Source organism: Tupaia chinensis, unplaced genomic scaffold (assembly GCF_000334495.1).
Source record: "Tupaia chinensis unplaced genomic scaffold, TupChi_1.0 Scaffold000100_1, whole genome shotgun sequence".
NCBI lineage: Eukaryota > Metazoa > Chordata > Mammalia > Scandentia > Tupaiidae > Tupaia > Tupaia belangeri.
This window is the reverse complement of record NW_006159564.1, coordinates 1,424,572-1,440,066: the sequence shown is the minus strand read 5'-3', so window position 1 is coordinate 1,440,066 and position 15,495 is coordinate 1,424,572. Positions and strand designations below refer to the sequence as shown.

The 15,495-nt window shown below is 38.6% G+C and overlaps 1 protein-coding gene across 1 annotated transcript in view; it reads right to left on the bottom strand.

The window, feature by feature from the left end:
- Positions 1 to 15,495, bottom strand: part of ADGRG7 (adhesion G protein-coupled receptor G7) — a 72,255-nt gene that overhangs the window by 45,555 nt on the left and 11,205 nt on the right. The window contains exons 3-6 of the mRNA XM_006143565.2: positions 12,028 to 12,132; positions 8,364 to 8,476; positions 5,187 to 5,336; positions 4,322 to 4,422 (exon numbers count right to left, since the gene is read on the bottom strand). Coding sequence (XP_006143627.1) covers positions 4,322 to 4,422; positions 5,187 to 5,336; positions 8,364 to 8,476; positions 12,028 to 12,132 — 469 coding nt within the window. The remainder of the gene's footprint in view (positions 1 to 4,321; positions 4,423 to 5,186; positions 5,337 to 8,363; positions 8,477 to 12,027; positions 12,133 to 15,495) is intronic.

The window sequence follows — 15,495 nt, the reverse complement described above, 5'->3', positions numbered from 1 at the left end:
GGACGAAACTAAATGATATGCAAGAGATGAGAGAGAATGAATTCCAGAAGGTACAAGAGAAAAGAGACAATGAGTTCCAAGAGGTGAGAAAGTTCTATGATCTGAAAATACACGCCATAAAAAAGAGTCAAATGGAGCTGATAGAGATGAAGGCTGTAATATAGGAAATCAAAATCTCCCTTGAAAGTATTAAAAGTAGATTGGACCATGCAGAAGATTGAACTTCAGATGCTGAAGACAAAACCTCTGACCTAGAAAAAAAATCACCAAAAAGACTGAGGAAATAATCATCCCAAAATGAGAACAATATACAAGAAATACTAGGTACCATTAAGTGCCCAAACATCCGTATAATTGGTATCTCAGAAGGTGAAGAAACTAAGGGAACTGGTAATCTATTCCATGAAATCCTGGAAGAAAACTTTACAAATCTAGAGAGTCATTCAAATATCCAGACCCAAGAAATACAAAGGACCCCTAATAGAATCAACTCAAGAAGATCTCCAAGGCACACCATAGTCAGATCTGCCAAATCCACAGACAGAGACAAGATACTAAAATTGGCAAGAGAAAATGGCAGGTTATTTACAAAGGTTATCCCACCAGGCTAACAGCAGACCTCTCATTGGAAATAATGTGAGCAAGGAAAATGTGTTCAAAGTATTAAGTGAAAAACATTTTCAACCAAGAATACTATACCCAGCAAGATTACCCTTCTTATGGGAAAAAAATATAAAAGCATTCTCAGATAAATAAAAACTGAAAGAATTTACCAACACCAGACCAGCTCTTCAGTTCTGAAGGCAGTGCTTTACCAGGAAAACTAAAGACTCACAGACAGAAATAAGAGAATAAAAAGCAACCAAGAAAATGACCAACTTAATGCTATGGACAAGTCCAGAAATATCAATAAGAATGTCAAATATTAACCTCCAGGATTTAAATGGAAAAATCGGACTATAGTAACACTAAATTTAACAGAAGAGAGATTAATTACATGAGACTAAACTGGTGAAATAGAATTTTATGACTTTTAACTAAAACATTACTGATTTTCTTCTATGCTTTGTTTTCCAGATTTAAAGATTGTTGTCTTCTTTTCAGCTGATAGGTTCAGCTCATTTTTTTTTTCTTGAAATTGAAATATAAACTTTTCTCCCTTCTTGACCTCTCTGAAATTGAAAAATATTTGTATGTATTCTTATTTTGTGGCAGAAATGTTATTTGCATAAGTTCAGTAATACCTGTTGCCTTGAATCAAAAATTGAAAATACATATTATTGGCAGGACTTTGACTGGAATGTCATATCTGAAGATATAACCAAAAAACTATGGAACTAAGGAAGATCTCAAGAGGGCCTACACCTTTCTGCCTGTCAGAAAGGATTAGAGAAGCCCTACGGGGCTTGCCACTTAACGCTAGACTGACAGATGTGGGTGCCAGCCGATCTCTCCACCGCGGGCAACAGTATTGGAGGCGGCACAGGGCAATGGAGATTGCTGGGTGGCAGGCAGGCGACAGCAGGAGGGATACCCCGTGTTTGATGAGAAGGAAGGAGTAGAAGGAGAAAGAGCCACTAGTCCACGTTCTCTATATCAGCCTTGGGGAACGAGAGCTCCGCGTGCGCAGAAGAAAGACGTGGATTGGATGGGGGACAGTCTCAATTTCTCGTCCCAGCGGATCCAGATGCTCCGGAGGGGTGGGGGCCTGGCTTTCACTGGCCAGCAAGGCGTCTTCCCGCGGGTTTCAGGTTTCATAGCGTCCCGTTTGTGCGAGTTGTTCTCATCTGACCCACGGAGTCAGGACTGACTCCGTGCTGGCCTTCACCAAGCCAGAGGTGCTGAGGACAGCAGAGGAATACTTCGACTGTCCCAGGTGAAGTCTATTGGCCTGCCTGCACATACCACAGAAACCAGCAATACTGTCGTGGGCCTGGACCTCGCAGCTTCCTGTATGAAGTGCCCTGTGGACAGGGCTTATTTAGTTAAACTTTCTGGTTTGAACAAGAAGATGTCTCAGAGCTGTCTTAAATCTTTTGAGTGTTTACTGGGCCTGAATTTAAATATTGGAATAAGAGACCTGGCTGTACAGTTTAGCTGCACAGAGGCAGTGAACATGGCTTCAAGGATACTGCTAAGCTATGAGTCCAGTCTTTCCCAGACACAAGAAGTAGATCTTGACTTACCCAGGCCACTCTTGACCACTGCTACGCTACTTTCAGCACGCAAGATTCTAAAGCTAAAGGTGGATAAAGACAAAATGGTAGCCACATCTAGTGTTTAAAAAGCCGTATTTGATTGACTATATAAACAATTAGAGAAGATTGGGCAGCACATCGACAAAGAACCTGGAGATTTACCTGTTCTACCACAGAAGAAGAGGAAGACAATGGTTGAACCCCCAGCAAAGGAAATAGAGCACATAGTAGAGGTCCCATGTAAACCACAGGAAGATGAAGATCTGACACAGGATTATGAAGAATGGAAAAGGAAAATTTGGGAAAATGCTGCCAGTGCTCAAAAGCCAACAGGAGAGTGATTTCAGCTTTCAGACTGGCATGTGCTACAAACCAGTAGTATAGTACCACCTCCAAAACAGTTTGAGGGCTTTGGAATTTCATTCAAACTTTTATAACTAGGATCCTAAGACAATTGTGTTAATAGCGAAGCCAGCGATTCTGAGCATTGGACTGGTCCCTGACCTAGAGCCGATGGGCCACAGTGTCTGACTGGCATAGCTTCAGCTCCCCGCTGGTCTGCATTCTTCCACAAAATGGACTTGTAGCCAGTTTGCTTTTTCATTTTGTTTTAAATAAAAGATAGTCTTTTGTCCTGTCCAGGATATAAAATTCAGAGTGAATGTAATCTTACAAATTTTACTTAAAAGTTTTTAAGTTTTTGGTTTAATTAAGTCAATATACTATATGGCATAAGTTAATAAATGTTATTTTTCTATGTAAAAATAAATAAAAGAGAATCCATATGAAAGAATTTGTACCATAAAATAACCTGGACTTTTCCAGCCCAGCATTGTAATCAGTAGAGATTGCAAAAGAGGGGGCTAGTAGGTGGTGTGGTGGTTGAGGCTCTGGACACTCCCACATGGCTCCCCATGATTCAAGTCCCGGACCTGGTGGCTTGCTTCCTCACTTTCCCTCTCTCTCTCTCTCACACTCTCTCTCTCTGGTCAAAATAAAAAAATAAATACACCATCTTGCTAGCAGATGGTGTATCAGAATAGTTGGCCGAAAGGGCTGAATTGAGAAGGTTTATGTGTGACTTGTGTGGTGAGTGTTTGCCTTTCAACACCTTGAGTAGCTGACATGTAAATATTTTCTCAAAAACATTTAAAACCATACTGTCTCTGTTGTTATAGAGTCACAAACAAAATTATAGCAAATGTCTTTAAAATTATCTTTAAAATTCAGCTTTTTGAAATTTTGAAAGTTGTTTATTAGCTGTCAAGAACTATGGAGTATGAGCAAAAAAAAAAAGTTTTATATTTAAAGTAAATGTTTGTGGGAAAATGTAAAAATAAATAAATAATTTTTTTAAAAAGAGGAGAATGGAGAGAGAGGATTGCCACTGGCCATCCTCCCTGAGGGGTGGTTTCTCACTTTCTGTCTCTGTCTCTCCAGCGAGTACACATGCCCTATAGCAAATATCTCTCTAAAAAAAAGTGTTTTTAAAACTCTTTGTAAGGTAAAATCATTGACTCCAAGTGAGGAGACTCTATGAATAAGTATTAACATGTGAGTTTTAGTAAAAATATATTATCAAAAATAATCCAGAACATAAGAGTCAAAAACAAAGAAAGCAGGTCGAAATTTTTTTTTTTTTTTTTTTAACAATGTAGCTTTGCAAAACCTAAAGAAAGCTTAATCAGAGTACAGGAGTACAGGAGGGTTTTGAAAAGAGAGCTGAGGTGTGGGTTGAAGGCTAGTGGGTTGAATGTGTGGATTGAAGTGTGTCCTGTGATGTTAATGTTCTCTGCAGCTCTGTGCTTTCAGAAAGGAATTAGACAAGCTCCTACTGTGCCCAAGGTTGACCCTTGGCCATGGCACATAAGGCTCTGAAAATAAGTGCTACTCTAAATCATCCCAGTGACTCCTCCCAGGCCATGACCACCCTGAAACCAAAAGGCAACATATACCACTCTATCTAGTAACTGAAGATCAAGTAGAAAGCCAAGACATCCATCTGCATTTCAGAGGAATCAGCCAGTTAGTGCATCCATGAGAGAAAGGCACCTCTGTTAGTGTTTAACCTAGGAAAGAAAGTGGCACTTTGTCAAGTTCTTCCAAATTGAAATTGTGCTTACCTTGTAAAGGTATCATTATTGTCAGCAGCAGCTTTTTGAAAAACATCTTCACTGGCATCTAGAAGTTGACTTACTGTTGTTACAGCGATTTTTTTTGCCTGCTAAGGAGAACACACTGATCATTATAGAAGACCTATATCATACATTATCACCATCATGAAGTGGCATCGAAAGGTTTAGTTTTTGATCTACATAAGATGGCAGTGAAAACCAAGACAAGGCAAAGTATGCGTAATGAATTAGGAGGCTTAAGTCAAGGAACTAGACCTCATTACAAAGAGTCACTATTTTCTGGCCATGCTGAGAGCCAACTAGTAGACACCGGTCAGTCCATATTGGTGGTTTATAGCCTTGATTAACCAGTATCCAAGCTCTATCAATTCGCGAATGTTGCATATACTTCCTGTTTTCTGATACCAGGGCCTAGTAGGATGATATCATAAATGTACATTAGGCTTAAAGTTTTCAGAAAGCCTAGAGGAAAATGTAAGTATGATTAGCAGAAAAAGATCACAGTTTAAAATAGCATGTTCCAAAATGTGTTCTGTGGAACACTGTCTACTTAAACTAGAATAGGGATAATGAAATCAAATGCAGTTGGTAACAATATTAATAATGTAAATAAACTTATTTATTCCTAGACTTTCTGGAAGATTTAAAGTTTAATAATCAGTTTGACTATCCAAAAGAGAATATTTGGAAGAGGAGTCCTTATTCATTTCTTTCAGCATCCCTCAGAAAGAGTATTCACCAAGATGTTTCTAATCAGCTTACACTACCCCCAAAGCTGTATCATGGGAAAAAAGAGTAGAGTGTGGAATGTTTTCCCCACCCTCCTTTTTAAAAACAGTCTCATGAGTTTTACCTGATCTTGTTCAGCACCTTCGGGTGAGTCGAAGATCTGTCCAACCACTTTGGTAGCAGAAGTGATATCCTCAGCAGTTAATTTATTGGCATTATAAGTTAAAATCTGAGCTTCTTTAGAAATATTTATAAATGCTGTTGTACTGTTTATCTGTTTAAAATTTTTGAAAATAGATTTTAAAATTAATTAGAAATGTACAACTATGTCTAAACACTTTGCAAGCAACTACCTGTAAATAAGTTGGAATTTAGCTGAGCCTCAATCTTCTGAATATCACACCCACCCAATTTTTCTTATTCATTTCTTCTTTTTGTAAAGAACAAAAGTATAGGGGGACTGGCAGCGTAATGGCTTTGTCGCTGAACTCCCACTTGGTCCACTGCAGTTCATGTCCCGGACCCGGTGGCTTGAAACTCACGCCGGGTGCGTGTGCATGTGCGCCCAAGATCCCGAGAGGAGAATGGAGGAGAAGGGATTGTGGCGTGGCCATCCCCCCTGGGGGGTGATTTCTCGCTTTCTTTCTCTCTGTCTCTCTCAGTCTGTCTGGCGAGAGCACACGCGCCCTATAGTGAAAACCTCTCAAAAAAAGAAAAAAAAAAAAAAAAAAAAAAAAAAAAAAAAAAAAAAAAAAGAACAAAGTATATGCAGTCCAGTAGTATTCCCAGCCTTTACTCTCTTCCAGGGATTGGTTTAACTGTAACAGGCTACCTTACATATATCAGAGCTAATCAAGTATATCCACAGACCAATGTTGGTTTATTGTTACAAAGAGCAGAGAGAGATAAGCACAGGAACTGAGAGTACATGGTTAGAAATTTATGAAGTGGGACCAGCAGATGGTACAATGGCTATGTCGCTGGACTCCCATGTAGTCGACTGCAGTTTGAGTCCCAGACCCAGTGGTTTAGACTCATGCTGGACACGTGTGCATGCATGCCCAAGATCCCGAGAGGGGAATGGAGGAGAAGGGATTGTGGCATGGTAATTTCTCACTTTCTGACCCTCTGTCTCTCTTTGTCTTTCTGGCAAGCACATGAGCCCTATAGCAAAAACCTCTCCAAAAAAGAAAAAAAGAAATTTACAAATCAATTTAAGACTATTGAATCTAATAACCTTAAAAAATGGGTTTGCATTTTGTGTATTTTTAATACTATTTTTCCAGTAATTTTTCTTCATTACATTCTATAAAATGGTTGGTCTCCAATGGATTGGAAATTTCTTTTAACTAGCTTTTTAGCACAGACAGTTTGAGAGTACTGGCCTTGACAACCTCTCCAGCTACCAACTGGTCTCAGGGCTTTGTATTATGAAACTCTAAGACATGCTAATGCATACTGTCATTATTGGAGCTGGGTTTCAAAGTGTGTGTTCATGTGCCTGTGTGGCTTAATTCTCACTAGATGGCAGCATCATTTCAAAAATCAAACCGATATCACAGCTATTCACTCTTGGGGAAGAGTCAGAAACAATATCCAATCAGTAGACAAACACCAAATAACTCTCATTTAATATGCAGGTCTTTGCTATATGTTACATACTTTAACAGACATTTACAGGTGTCATCCCATTTAGTATGCAAAACAAAATTGTGAGTTAGACACATTTGTCCCATTTGCAGGCTCAAAGAGGTTAAGAATCTCACCCAGGTTTCACACAGCTTAGTAATGGCAGAGCTAAGACTCGCACTGGTTTGTCAGACTCCAGAATCTGAAGTCTTTTTTTCCAGTCTGTGTGGTTGTCAAAGCCTGTGTGGTTGGTAGCCACTTCCAGACCCAACTCTCATCCTGACCATAACCTTATCCTTCCCTACTGAGATTAGAGAGCCAGTGCAACACAGTGTTGACTTTAAAATCAAAAGCAGTTCCATCATTTTTAGGCTGTGGTCACTGGGCAAAATACTTCCCCTCTCAGAGCCACATTTTCTTGATCTGTAAAATGGGTACATTAATGCTTACATGGTGTTATATAAATGAAATATAATAAAATGGCATATATAAAATGTTCAGCACAGTATTTGACATACGGTAACTGCTCAAACATTAGTAGCAGTATTAGCTATAATATGGGAATAACACCCATAATAACCCATGTATTATAAGGATTAAATGCGATCACATAGGGGCTAGTAGGGGGCATGGTGGTTAAGGTGCTGAACTCCCACATAGTCAGCCACAGTTTGAACCCAAAGCCAGTGGCTTGAAAATCAAGCCAGCCATGTGTGTGCATGTCCAAAATCCCAGGAGGAGAATGGAGAAGGGTTTGCAACATGGCCAGTCTTTTTCTCTCACTGCCTCTGTGTGTCTCTCTCCAGAAAGCACATGTGCTATATGACAAAAACATTAAATAAATAAATGAGATAGCATTTAATACATGCCCAGCAGATAAAAGAGCCTACACAGGGCCAGCAGGTTACAGGAGTTAAGGTGCTGGACTCCCACATGGACAACCATGGTTTGAGTCCTGGACCTAGTGAGTTAGTCCTGGACCTAGTGAGTTGCTTTCTGTCTCTCTCATCTCTCTCTGGCGAGCACAAATGCCCTATAACAAATGAATAATAATAATAGTGATGATGATAAATAAAATTAAAATAAATTTTTAAAACAAGGTCCTATACAAAGGTAAGTTGCTTCCTTTTCCTCTTGCTTGGCCTCAGGGTTTAGTTTTTCTATGCATTTGCATTTGAGTACATTTTTAGTGAAAATACCTTAATCTGCCTTAAAAACAAATCTAGTCAAATGTACTTCTCATTTCACCCACTCTTGGAAACTTTTCATTTCAACCGTTGTTGGATACAGCCTTGTTTCAGAGGGCCTTTTACCCGCTCTTGGAAACTTTTCATTTCAACTGCTGTTGGATACAGCCTTGTTTCAGAGGGCCTTTGGTAATAATTATTTTCTTCCTTCTAATCCCATACACCATCAAAAAAAAAAAATCCTCTGATCTCAAATATCAGGGCTCTAGTTTCAGCCACTGGGCTACAAAAATGAGACCATTTAAAATGTACTATGAATTATCATTTGCTAAATCCAATTGTCCAGCTGTCGTCAATTTACTAGTTTTTATTATTTTTAATATGTAAGCTTCAGAAGGATTGGTTTGACCATCAGGACCTTGAAGCACAGAGACTGCACAGTCAGAACTTATCTCAGTTGCCATTGGATGGGCCATATGGCCTACCTGAATTTCCAGCTGTTGCAGAGTTTCATCGCAATTTCCTATTGTCACAGTCTGCAATTGTATCTCTCCATATGGAGACTGACTGCACATCCGTGTTGCAACTGGGTTGCCCGCTTTCATAAAAAGAAAGAAAAAACAAAGACACTGTTTGCAAAGACAGTCACAGCGAAACATCTGCCCCTGACACATGCCCCTTGGTCATTAACTCTGCCATCCTTTCCATCAAGAGGAAGAGTCCATTCCTCCAGTACTTGCATCTAGGCTGACCTTGTGACTTACATTGACCAACAGAACATGGTAGAATGTGTGTTTCCAGAGCTTGGGCCTCAAAAATCCTTGAAGTTTCAACCCTCATAGAATGCTGTCCTGAGACCGTCAGGTGATGAATCAGGTCTCACCAACTGAAGAGGCCATGTGCAGGAGAACTGAGACCTCCTACCAACAACCAGTACCCATACCCCACACATGTGAGTGAGATTGTTTTGGACCTTCCAGTACAGCCTACCTGCTACAGTCAATCCACAGAGCTGTGAGAAATCTAAATTATTATTGTTTTAGCCTAATAAATTTTGGGGTGGTCTAATACACAGCAATGGAAAAGTGAATCAGACAGTTATTACAAAGATATTTTAGGCAGATCCACTTGCTGTCTTGGTTATTAAATCTGGAGTTTAAAAGTCAGGTTGATTCCTTTTTTGATGTCTACAAGGAAAATCAAAGAATCATCACACAATTAGGGACATAAGGCCTTCAAATTGGATAAGATGGAGGAATCCTAGGTTAAGAAACCAGAAACAATATGAAAAATTCCTACTAGATATTGAATTTTATACTGATCTTTTCTTTTTTATGAACATCTGGGTAACATCTGACAGAGTTCTAATGTAGCAACTAGCAGGTATTTGGTTGGCTCTCGGGAAATTGTTGATGGGTCGTTTTGTTTATTTCCTAGGATTATCACCTGAGCCTCCCTACCTCACTGACTCCCTACAATTAATATTTAAGTAGCTGCTAATGATAAAATCAAAATTTGAGGTGCAACTGATGAGAAGGTGAAGTTTTTTTTTTCTCAGGACCAACTTTAGGCAGCAGCTTCTTGAGGCCACAACTAGAAACAGTGAAGTTGACGACTACTTCAACCACACTTAAAGTATAAAGTTGGAGAAACTCTTAATTTATATGATGGCTCTACCTCTCTTTCATGATATAATGAAAATTTCCAACATATTAAAAAGATAGAAGTAGCTGTTAAGTGACCGTATTTCAAAAGACTCTTTTCTTCAGTATAACCTACAAACATGAATATTCCTACTTAAAAATCATCAATAAGTATTTTCATCATTGAGTATATGAAATTGAGTAATTAGAAGTAATCATTAATATAAAACTAAAACCAAATCTTCCAACATTTTGCAATATCCTAAACTCAATCTGAAATTCAAAGGTAAATGTAATAACTACTTTTTACCACAGTAGTTGCTCAAAAAAGGAAAATAAACTAATGAAAGAAGGTGATTTTTTTTCTGTCTCAAAAATGTAGTATGTATCAGGGACCAGCAGTTAGCGTAATGGCTATGTCGCTGGACTCCCACGTAGTCGACCGTGGTTTGAGTCCCAGACCTGGTGGCTTAAATTCACACCAGGCGCATGTGCGTGTGTGCCCAAGATCCTGAGAGGAGAATGGAGGAGAACGGATTGCGGCGTGGCCATCCCCCCTGGGGGGTGATTTCCTGCTTTCTGTCTCTCTGTCTCTCTCTATCTGTCTGGCAAGCGCATGCGCCCTATAGCAAAAATCTCTCCAAAAAAAAAAAAAATGTAGTATGTATCAGCCAAGTGTGATGACCTTTCATGAGCCTATTACTGACACTTCCACGCTTTCTAATTTAATAGTATACATTTATGTTTTGTAAGTTGTATCTGTTTTGTAAGACATTATGGAATATTTCAGGCATACAAAACACATAAAATTAAGATAAGTACCATAGCATATCATACTGTATGCTCTATATACCATAGTATGGTGTATATAGTATTTTTATAAATATCAGTACAGTTGAAGATCTATATCTTCTGAGTTCTATTTTTAGAATTATTTATTTTATTTTACTTATTATTATTGCTTTTTAATTTGCTATAGGACACCTGCACTCACCAGAGAGAGAAGGAAAGTGAGAAAGCAAGCCCCCAGGTCTGAGACTTGAACTGTGGTTGACCAATTGGGAGTCCAGCATTTTAACCACCACACCACCTGCTGGTCCAACCTTCTGAATTCTTAGTCAAGAGGCTAGAAGGACCTATATGAAGTGTAGGAGCATGAATACTTGAGTACTCATAATATATAGACAGAAGAAATTTGGATTCTGCAAATAGGCAGGGATCTACAAAAATCTTTTTAAATAATTAAGATAAAAAAGCTATGTAAGATAGAGCTATTCATATATTGGCTTAACATTTAGCCCTTTAAATGACAATAATAAATATCTAAATAAAAAGTGAATTTTCTCCAGGGTCATTATTGACAGTAGTTCCATCAGATATTTTTGTAAATAATGCATAAATGGTTCTATTCTGGAGGGATCCACTTAGCATGAAAGAGGAAATTTTCTGCAGAAAATAGGGAATTCTGCAGAAAATAGAGAAAAGAGGATTGGTCAAGTGAAAGTTAATGCAACCAAGAGATATGTAAACATTTAGGGAAAATTGAATGACATAATAGAGTAATTACTGGGGAAAAGTTCTATGAATTTCTTAAGGCTACACTCAGAAGATAATGCCCAATGTGGCATTAAAATGAAGTAAGTCATCAAAATCCTGGACATTATCAGGGAACATATTATTTGTTCCTTTACTCTTAGAGTATCTCTATGTAAATAAGGTAGTCTAGTCATGTACAAGAGGGGTAGTATGAAACTAGTTTTTGTTTTGTTTTGTTTTGTTTTGTTTTTGAGAGATTTTGCTGTGGGCTGTGTGCACTCACCAGATTCAGAGAGAAACAGAGAGACAGAAAGCAAGAAATCACCCCCCAGGGGGAATGGTCATGCCACAATCACTTCTCCATTCTCTCAAGATTTTGAGCATGCACACACCCAAGCCTAGTGTGGGTTTCAAGCTGCCAGGTCAGGCACTTATACCATAATCAACCATATGGGTGTCCAACAACATAACCATTACACCATCTGCTGGTCCTCGAGCTAGAGTATTTCAAGAAACATAACTAAAATGACCAAAGAAATGAAGGACTACCAATGATAGGCAGGCTTAGTTTTGCATCTCTACCTAAAAAAATAGTCTGAAAGTGGATATGGCGTAAGTCTATAATCTAGACTAATTTTTTGAAATTCAGACAAATTACATAACTCAAAGAGTAAATGTTAACCTGACCAAACTCTAGGCCATACGGTAAGCTGAAAAAATAAACTTATTAAGGAAGGATTAAAAGCAATTCATGAACAATTGATCCATTCTCAGGTTTTCAGAAAAAAGGCTTATGTGAAATTCCACTTAAACTTTGAACACTGGCATCACTAAATAAAGCTATGGTCTTCCACAAAACTCTCCTTGATGCCTTTTCCAGGGACCTGCCACTAGTGGGAAGGGTGACAGGAGTGACTCAGCGTAGTGATTCTTATGGCCAGAGAGAAGACATGTTTCAAAACACACGTACCATTTTTAGTGTTTTCCCCACATGTTTGCAAGGAAGGTCCATATTTGCCCACTGTAATTCTGCCAAAGGTCAAGTTCTCATAGGTACTATTTTCACAAAAATTAGCTGTAAAAGAAGGAAAACATATTTTTTCATTATGAATTATACTTTTTCTGAATTTGAAACTAGCTAAAACTTGAAGTTCAGACCCTATGTAGTATAATTTGAAGGGTAATAGTTACAGGATTCACTGGCCTGCCAGAAACTTTCATACGTTCCTATCTGGTTAAGTTACTGCCAATAAAATAACTAGTATGTGAGGTAACAGGTTCTAGTTAAAATGTACACAACTTGTGCTTAGGTAGAGGTGAGATATAAACACTGATAAATCATCAAAGACAGTGCATTAGTGCAGTTGGCATCTTAAGAATTAAAAATATAGAGCCACATATAGATGCAAAATTTCTCAACAAGAAACTACAAAGGTATATCCAATGAAACATTAAAAAGATATACACCAGGGACCAGCAGTTAGAGTAATGGCTATGTCGCTGGACTCCCATGTAGTCGACCACGGTTCACGTCCCAGACCCGGTGGCTTAAAACTCACGCCGGGCGCGTGTGCATGCATGCCCAAGATCCCTAGAAGAGAATGAAGGAGAAGGGATTGTGGCATGGCTATCCCCCCTGGGGGGTGATTTCTTGCTTTCTGTCTCTCTGTCTCTCTCTGTCTGTCTTGCGAGCACACGCGCCCTATAGCAAAAAACCTCTCAAAAAAAAAAAAAAAAAAAGAGTATACACCACACCCAGGTAGGCTTTATTCCAGGAATATAAGGGTTCAACATACACAAAATGTGAGGCTCAACATACACCAAAACCATATGATCGGGCCAACAGGTGGCATAATGGATAAGGCTCTGGACTTCCACGTGGCTGAACATGGTTCAAGTCTCAGACCTGGAGCTTGCTTCTCTCTCTCTGTGCCTCTCTAGTCAAATTAAAATAATAATAATGATAATAATAATAATAATAACAAATGGAATTAAATAAATAAATTAAGAACCTTATGATAATATCAATCAATGCAAAAAAAAGGCATCTGATATAATACAACATCCCTTCATGATTAAGACTCTCAGCAAAATCGACACATGAGGGCCGGCAGGTGGCCTGGTGGTTAGGGGCACTTGAACTCCTGCATGGCTGACTATGGCTTGAGTCCTGGAACTTGTGGGTTGCTTTCTCGCTTTCCCTCTCTCTCTCTTTCTCATTCTGTCTCTCTCTGGTCAAAATTTAAATAAATAAATAAATAAATAAATAAACAAAGTTTTAAAAAAATAGTTTTGTTTTGTTTTTTAAATCAGTACACAGGGACATTTCTCAACACAATAGAATCCTTATATGAAAAACCCATAGCTAACATCATAATGAATGGGGAAAAGCTGAAAGCTTTTCTGGAGCAAGACGAGGCTGCCCACTTTCTCCACTCTTTGTCAATATAGTACTAGAAGTCCAAGTCAATGCAATCAGACAAGAGAATAAAATAAAAGCATTCAAATAGATAAAGAAGAAGTGAAATTCTCTCTATTTGCATACGACATGATAATGTACATGGAAAACCCAAAAGAATCTACAAAAAATTTCCTGGAAGTGATAAATGAATGCAGTAAAGTAGGACACAAAAATAAACACAAAAATCTATAACATTTCGATGTACAAACAGTAAGCAGACTGAGATAGAATTGAAGAAAGCAATCTCATTTACAATAGCCAAGAAAGAAATATGATATTTTGGAATAAATGTAACCAAAGAAGTCAATGACCTCTACAAGGAAAGCTATGAACAACTAAAAAAAGAAATCGAAAATGATTCAAAAAGTTGAAAGACATCCCGTGCTCCTGAATTGGAAGAATTTATTTAATTAAAATGTCAATTCTACCCAAATTAATCTATAAATTTATTGTGATCCCAATTTAAATTACCAGAGATATTTGGAAAAAAATCATAAAATTTGTCTGGAATCATAAAAGACCCTATATCACCAAAGCAATACTGAACAAAAAGAATAAAGTAGGAAACATCTTGATCCCTGACCCCAAAATATAAAACTGTGACAATCAAAACAGCATGTTACTGTCATAAAAACAGGCATGTAGACCAATGGAACAGAAGAGAGAACCCCAAACATATTGCCAACTGAGTTTTGACAAAGGGCACAAGACAATCCAGTGGGGAAAAGAAAATCTCTTCAGCAAAAGGTGCTGGAAAAACTGGATATCCACCTGTAGAAAATGAAACTGGACCCCTATCTCTCACCATTGACAAAAATCTACTCAAAATGGATCAAGAATCTAAACATAAAACCTCAAACCATAAAACTATTGGTGGATAACAAAGGGGAAACTCTTAGAGACATTGTAGTAGGCAAAGATTTCTGAAATAAGATCCCCAAAGCACGAGCAATAGTCCCAAAAATAAACAAGTGGGATCACATCAGGTTAAAAAGCTTTTGCACAGCAGGGGACCAGCAGTTAGCATAATGGCTATGTCGCTGGACTCCCATGTAGTTGACCGTGGTTCAAGTCCTGGACCAGGTGGCTTAAAACTCACACAGGGCACATGTGCGTGCATGCACAAGATCCCAAGAGGAGAACGGAGGACAAGGGATTGCAGAGTGGCCATCCCCCCTAGGGGGTGATTTCTCACTTTCTGTCTCTCTGTCCCTCTCTGTCTGTCTGGCGAGCGCACGCACCCTATGGCAAAAACCTCTCCGAAAAAAAAAAGCTTTTGTACAGCAAAAAGTAAAAATAATTAAAGCAAAAAGATAGCCCTCAGAATGGGAGAATATATTTGCAAATTCTCCCTCAGATAAGAGACTGATAACCAAAATATCCAGGGAGCTCAAGCAGCTTATACACTAAATAAATAAATAAATAAATAATAAAAATAAAAACAATCCAATTAAAAGATGGGCAAATGTGGGACCAGCAGTTGGCGTAATGCCTATGTCGCTGGACTTCCATGTAGTCAACCGCAGTCCGAGTCCCAGACCCGGTGGCTTAAACTCACACCGGGTGTGTGTGCTTGCGTGCCCAAGATCCCAAGAGGAGAACGGAAGAGAGGGGATTGTGGCATGGCCATCTCCCCTAGAGGGGTGATTTCTCGCTCTCTGTCTGTCTCTGTCTGTCTGTCTGGTGAACGCATGCGTCCTATAGCAAAAAACTCTCAGAAAAAAAAAATGGGCAAATGAACTGAACACACAACTATCCAAGAAAGACATATGAACAGCCAAAAGGCATGTGAAAAAATACTCAGCACCACTTAATAAAGGGAGATACAAATCAAAACCACCACAATGAGATATCACCTAACCCCAGTGAGAATGTCTAATATCAAAAAAAAAAAAGAAGAAGAATTGTAAGTGTACAATGAAAAGAGAACTCTCCTACACTGTTGGTGGCAATGTAAGTTAGTACAGCCATTGTGGA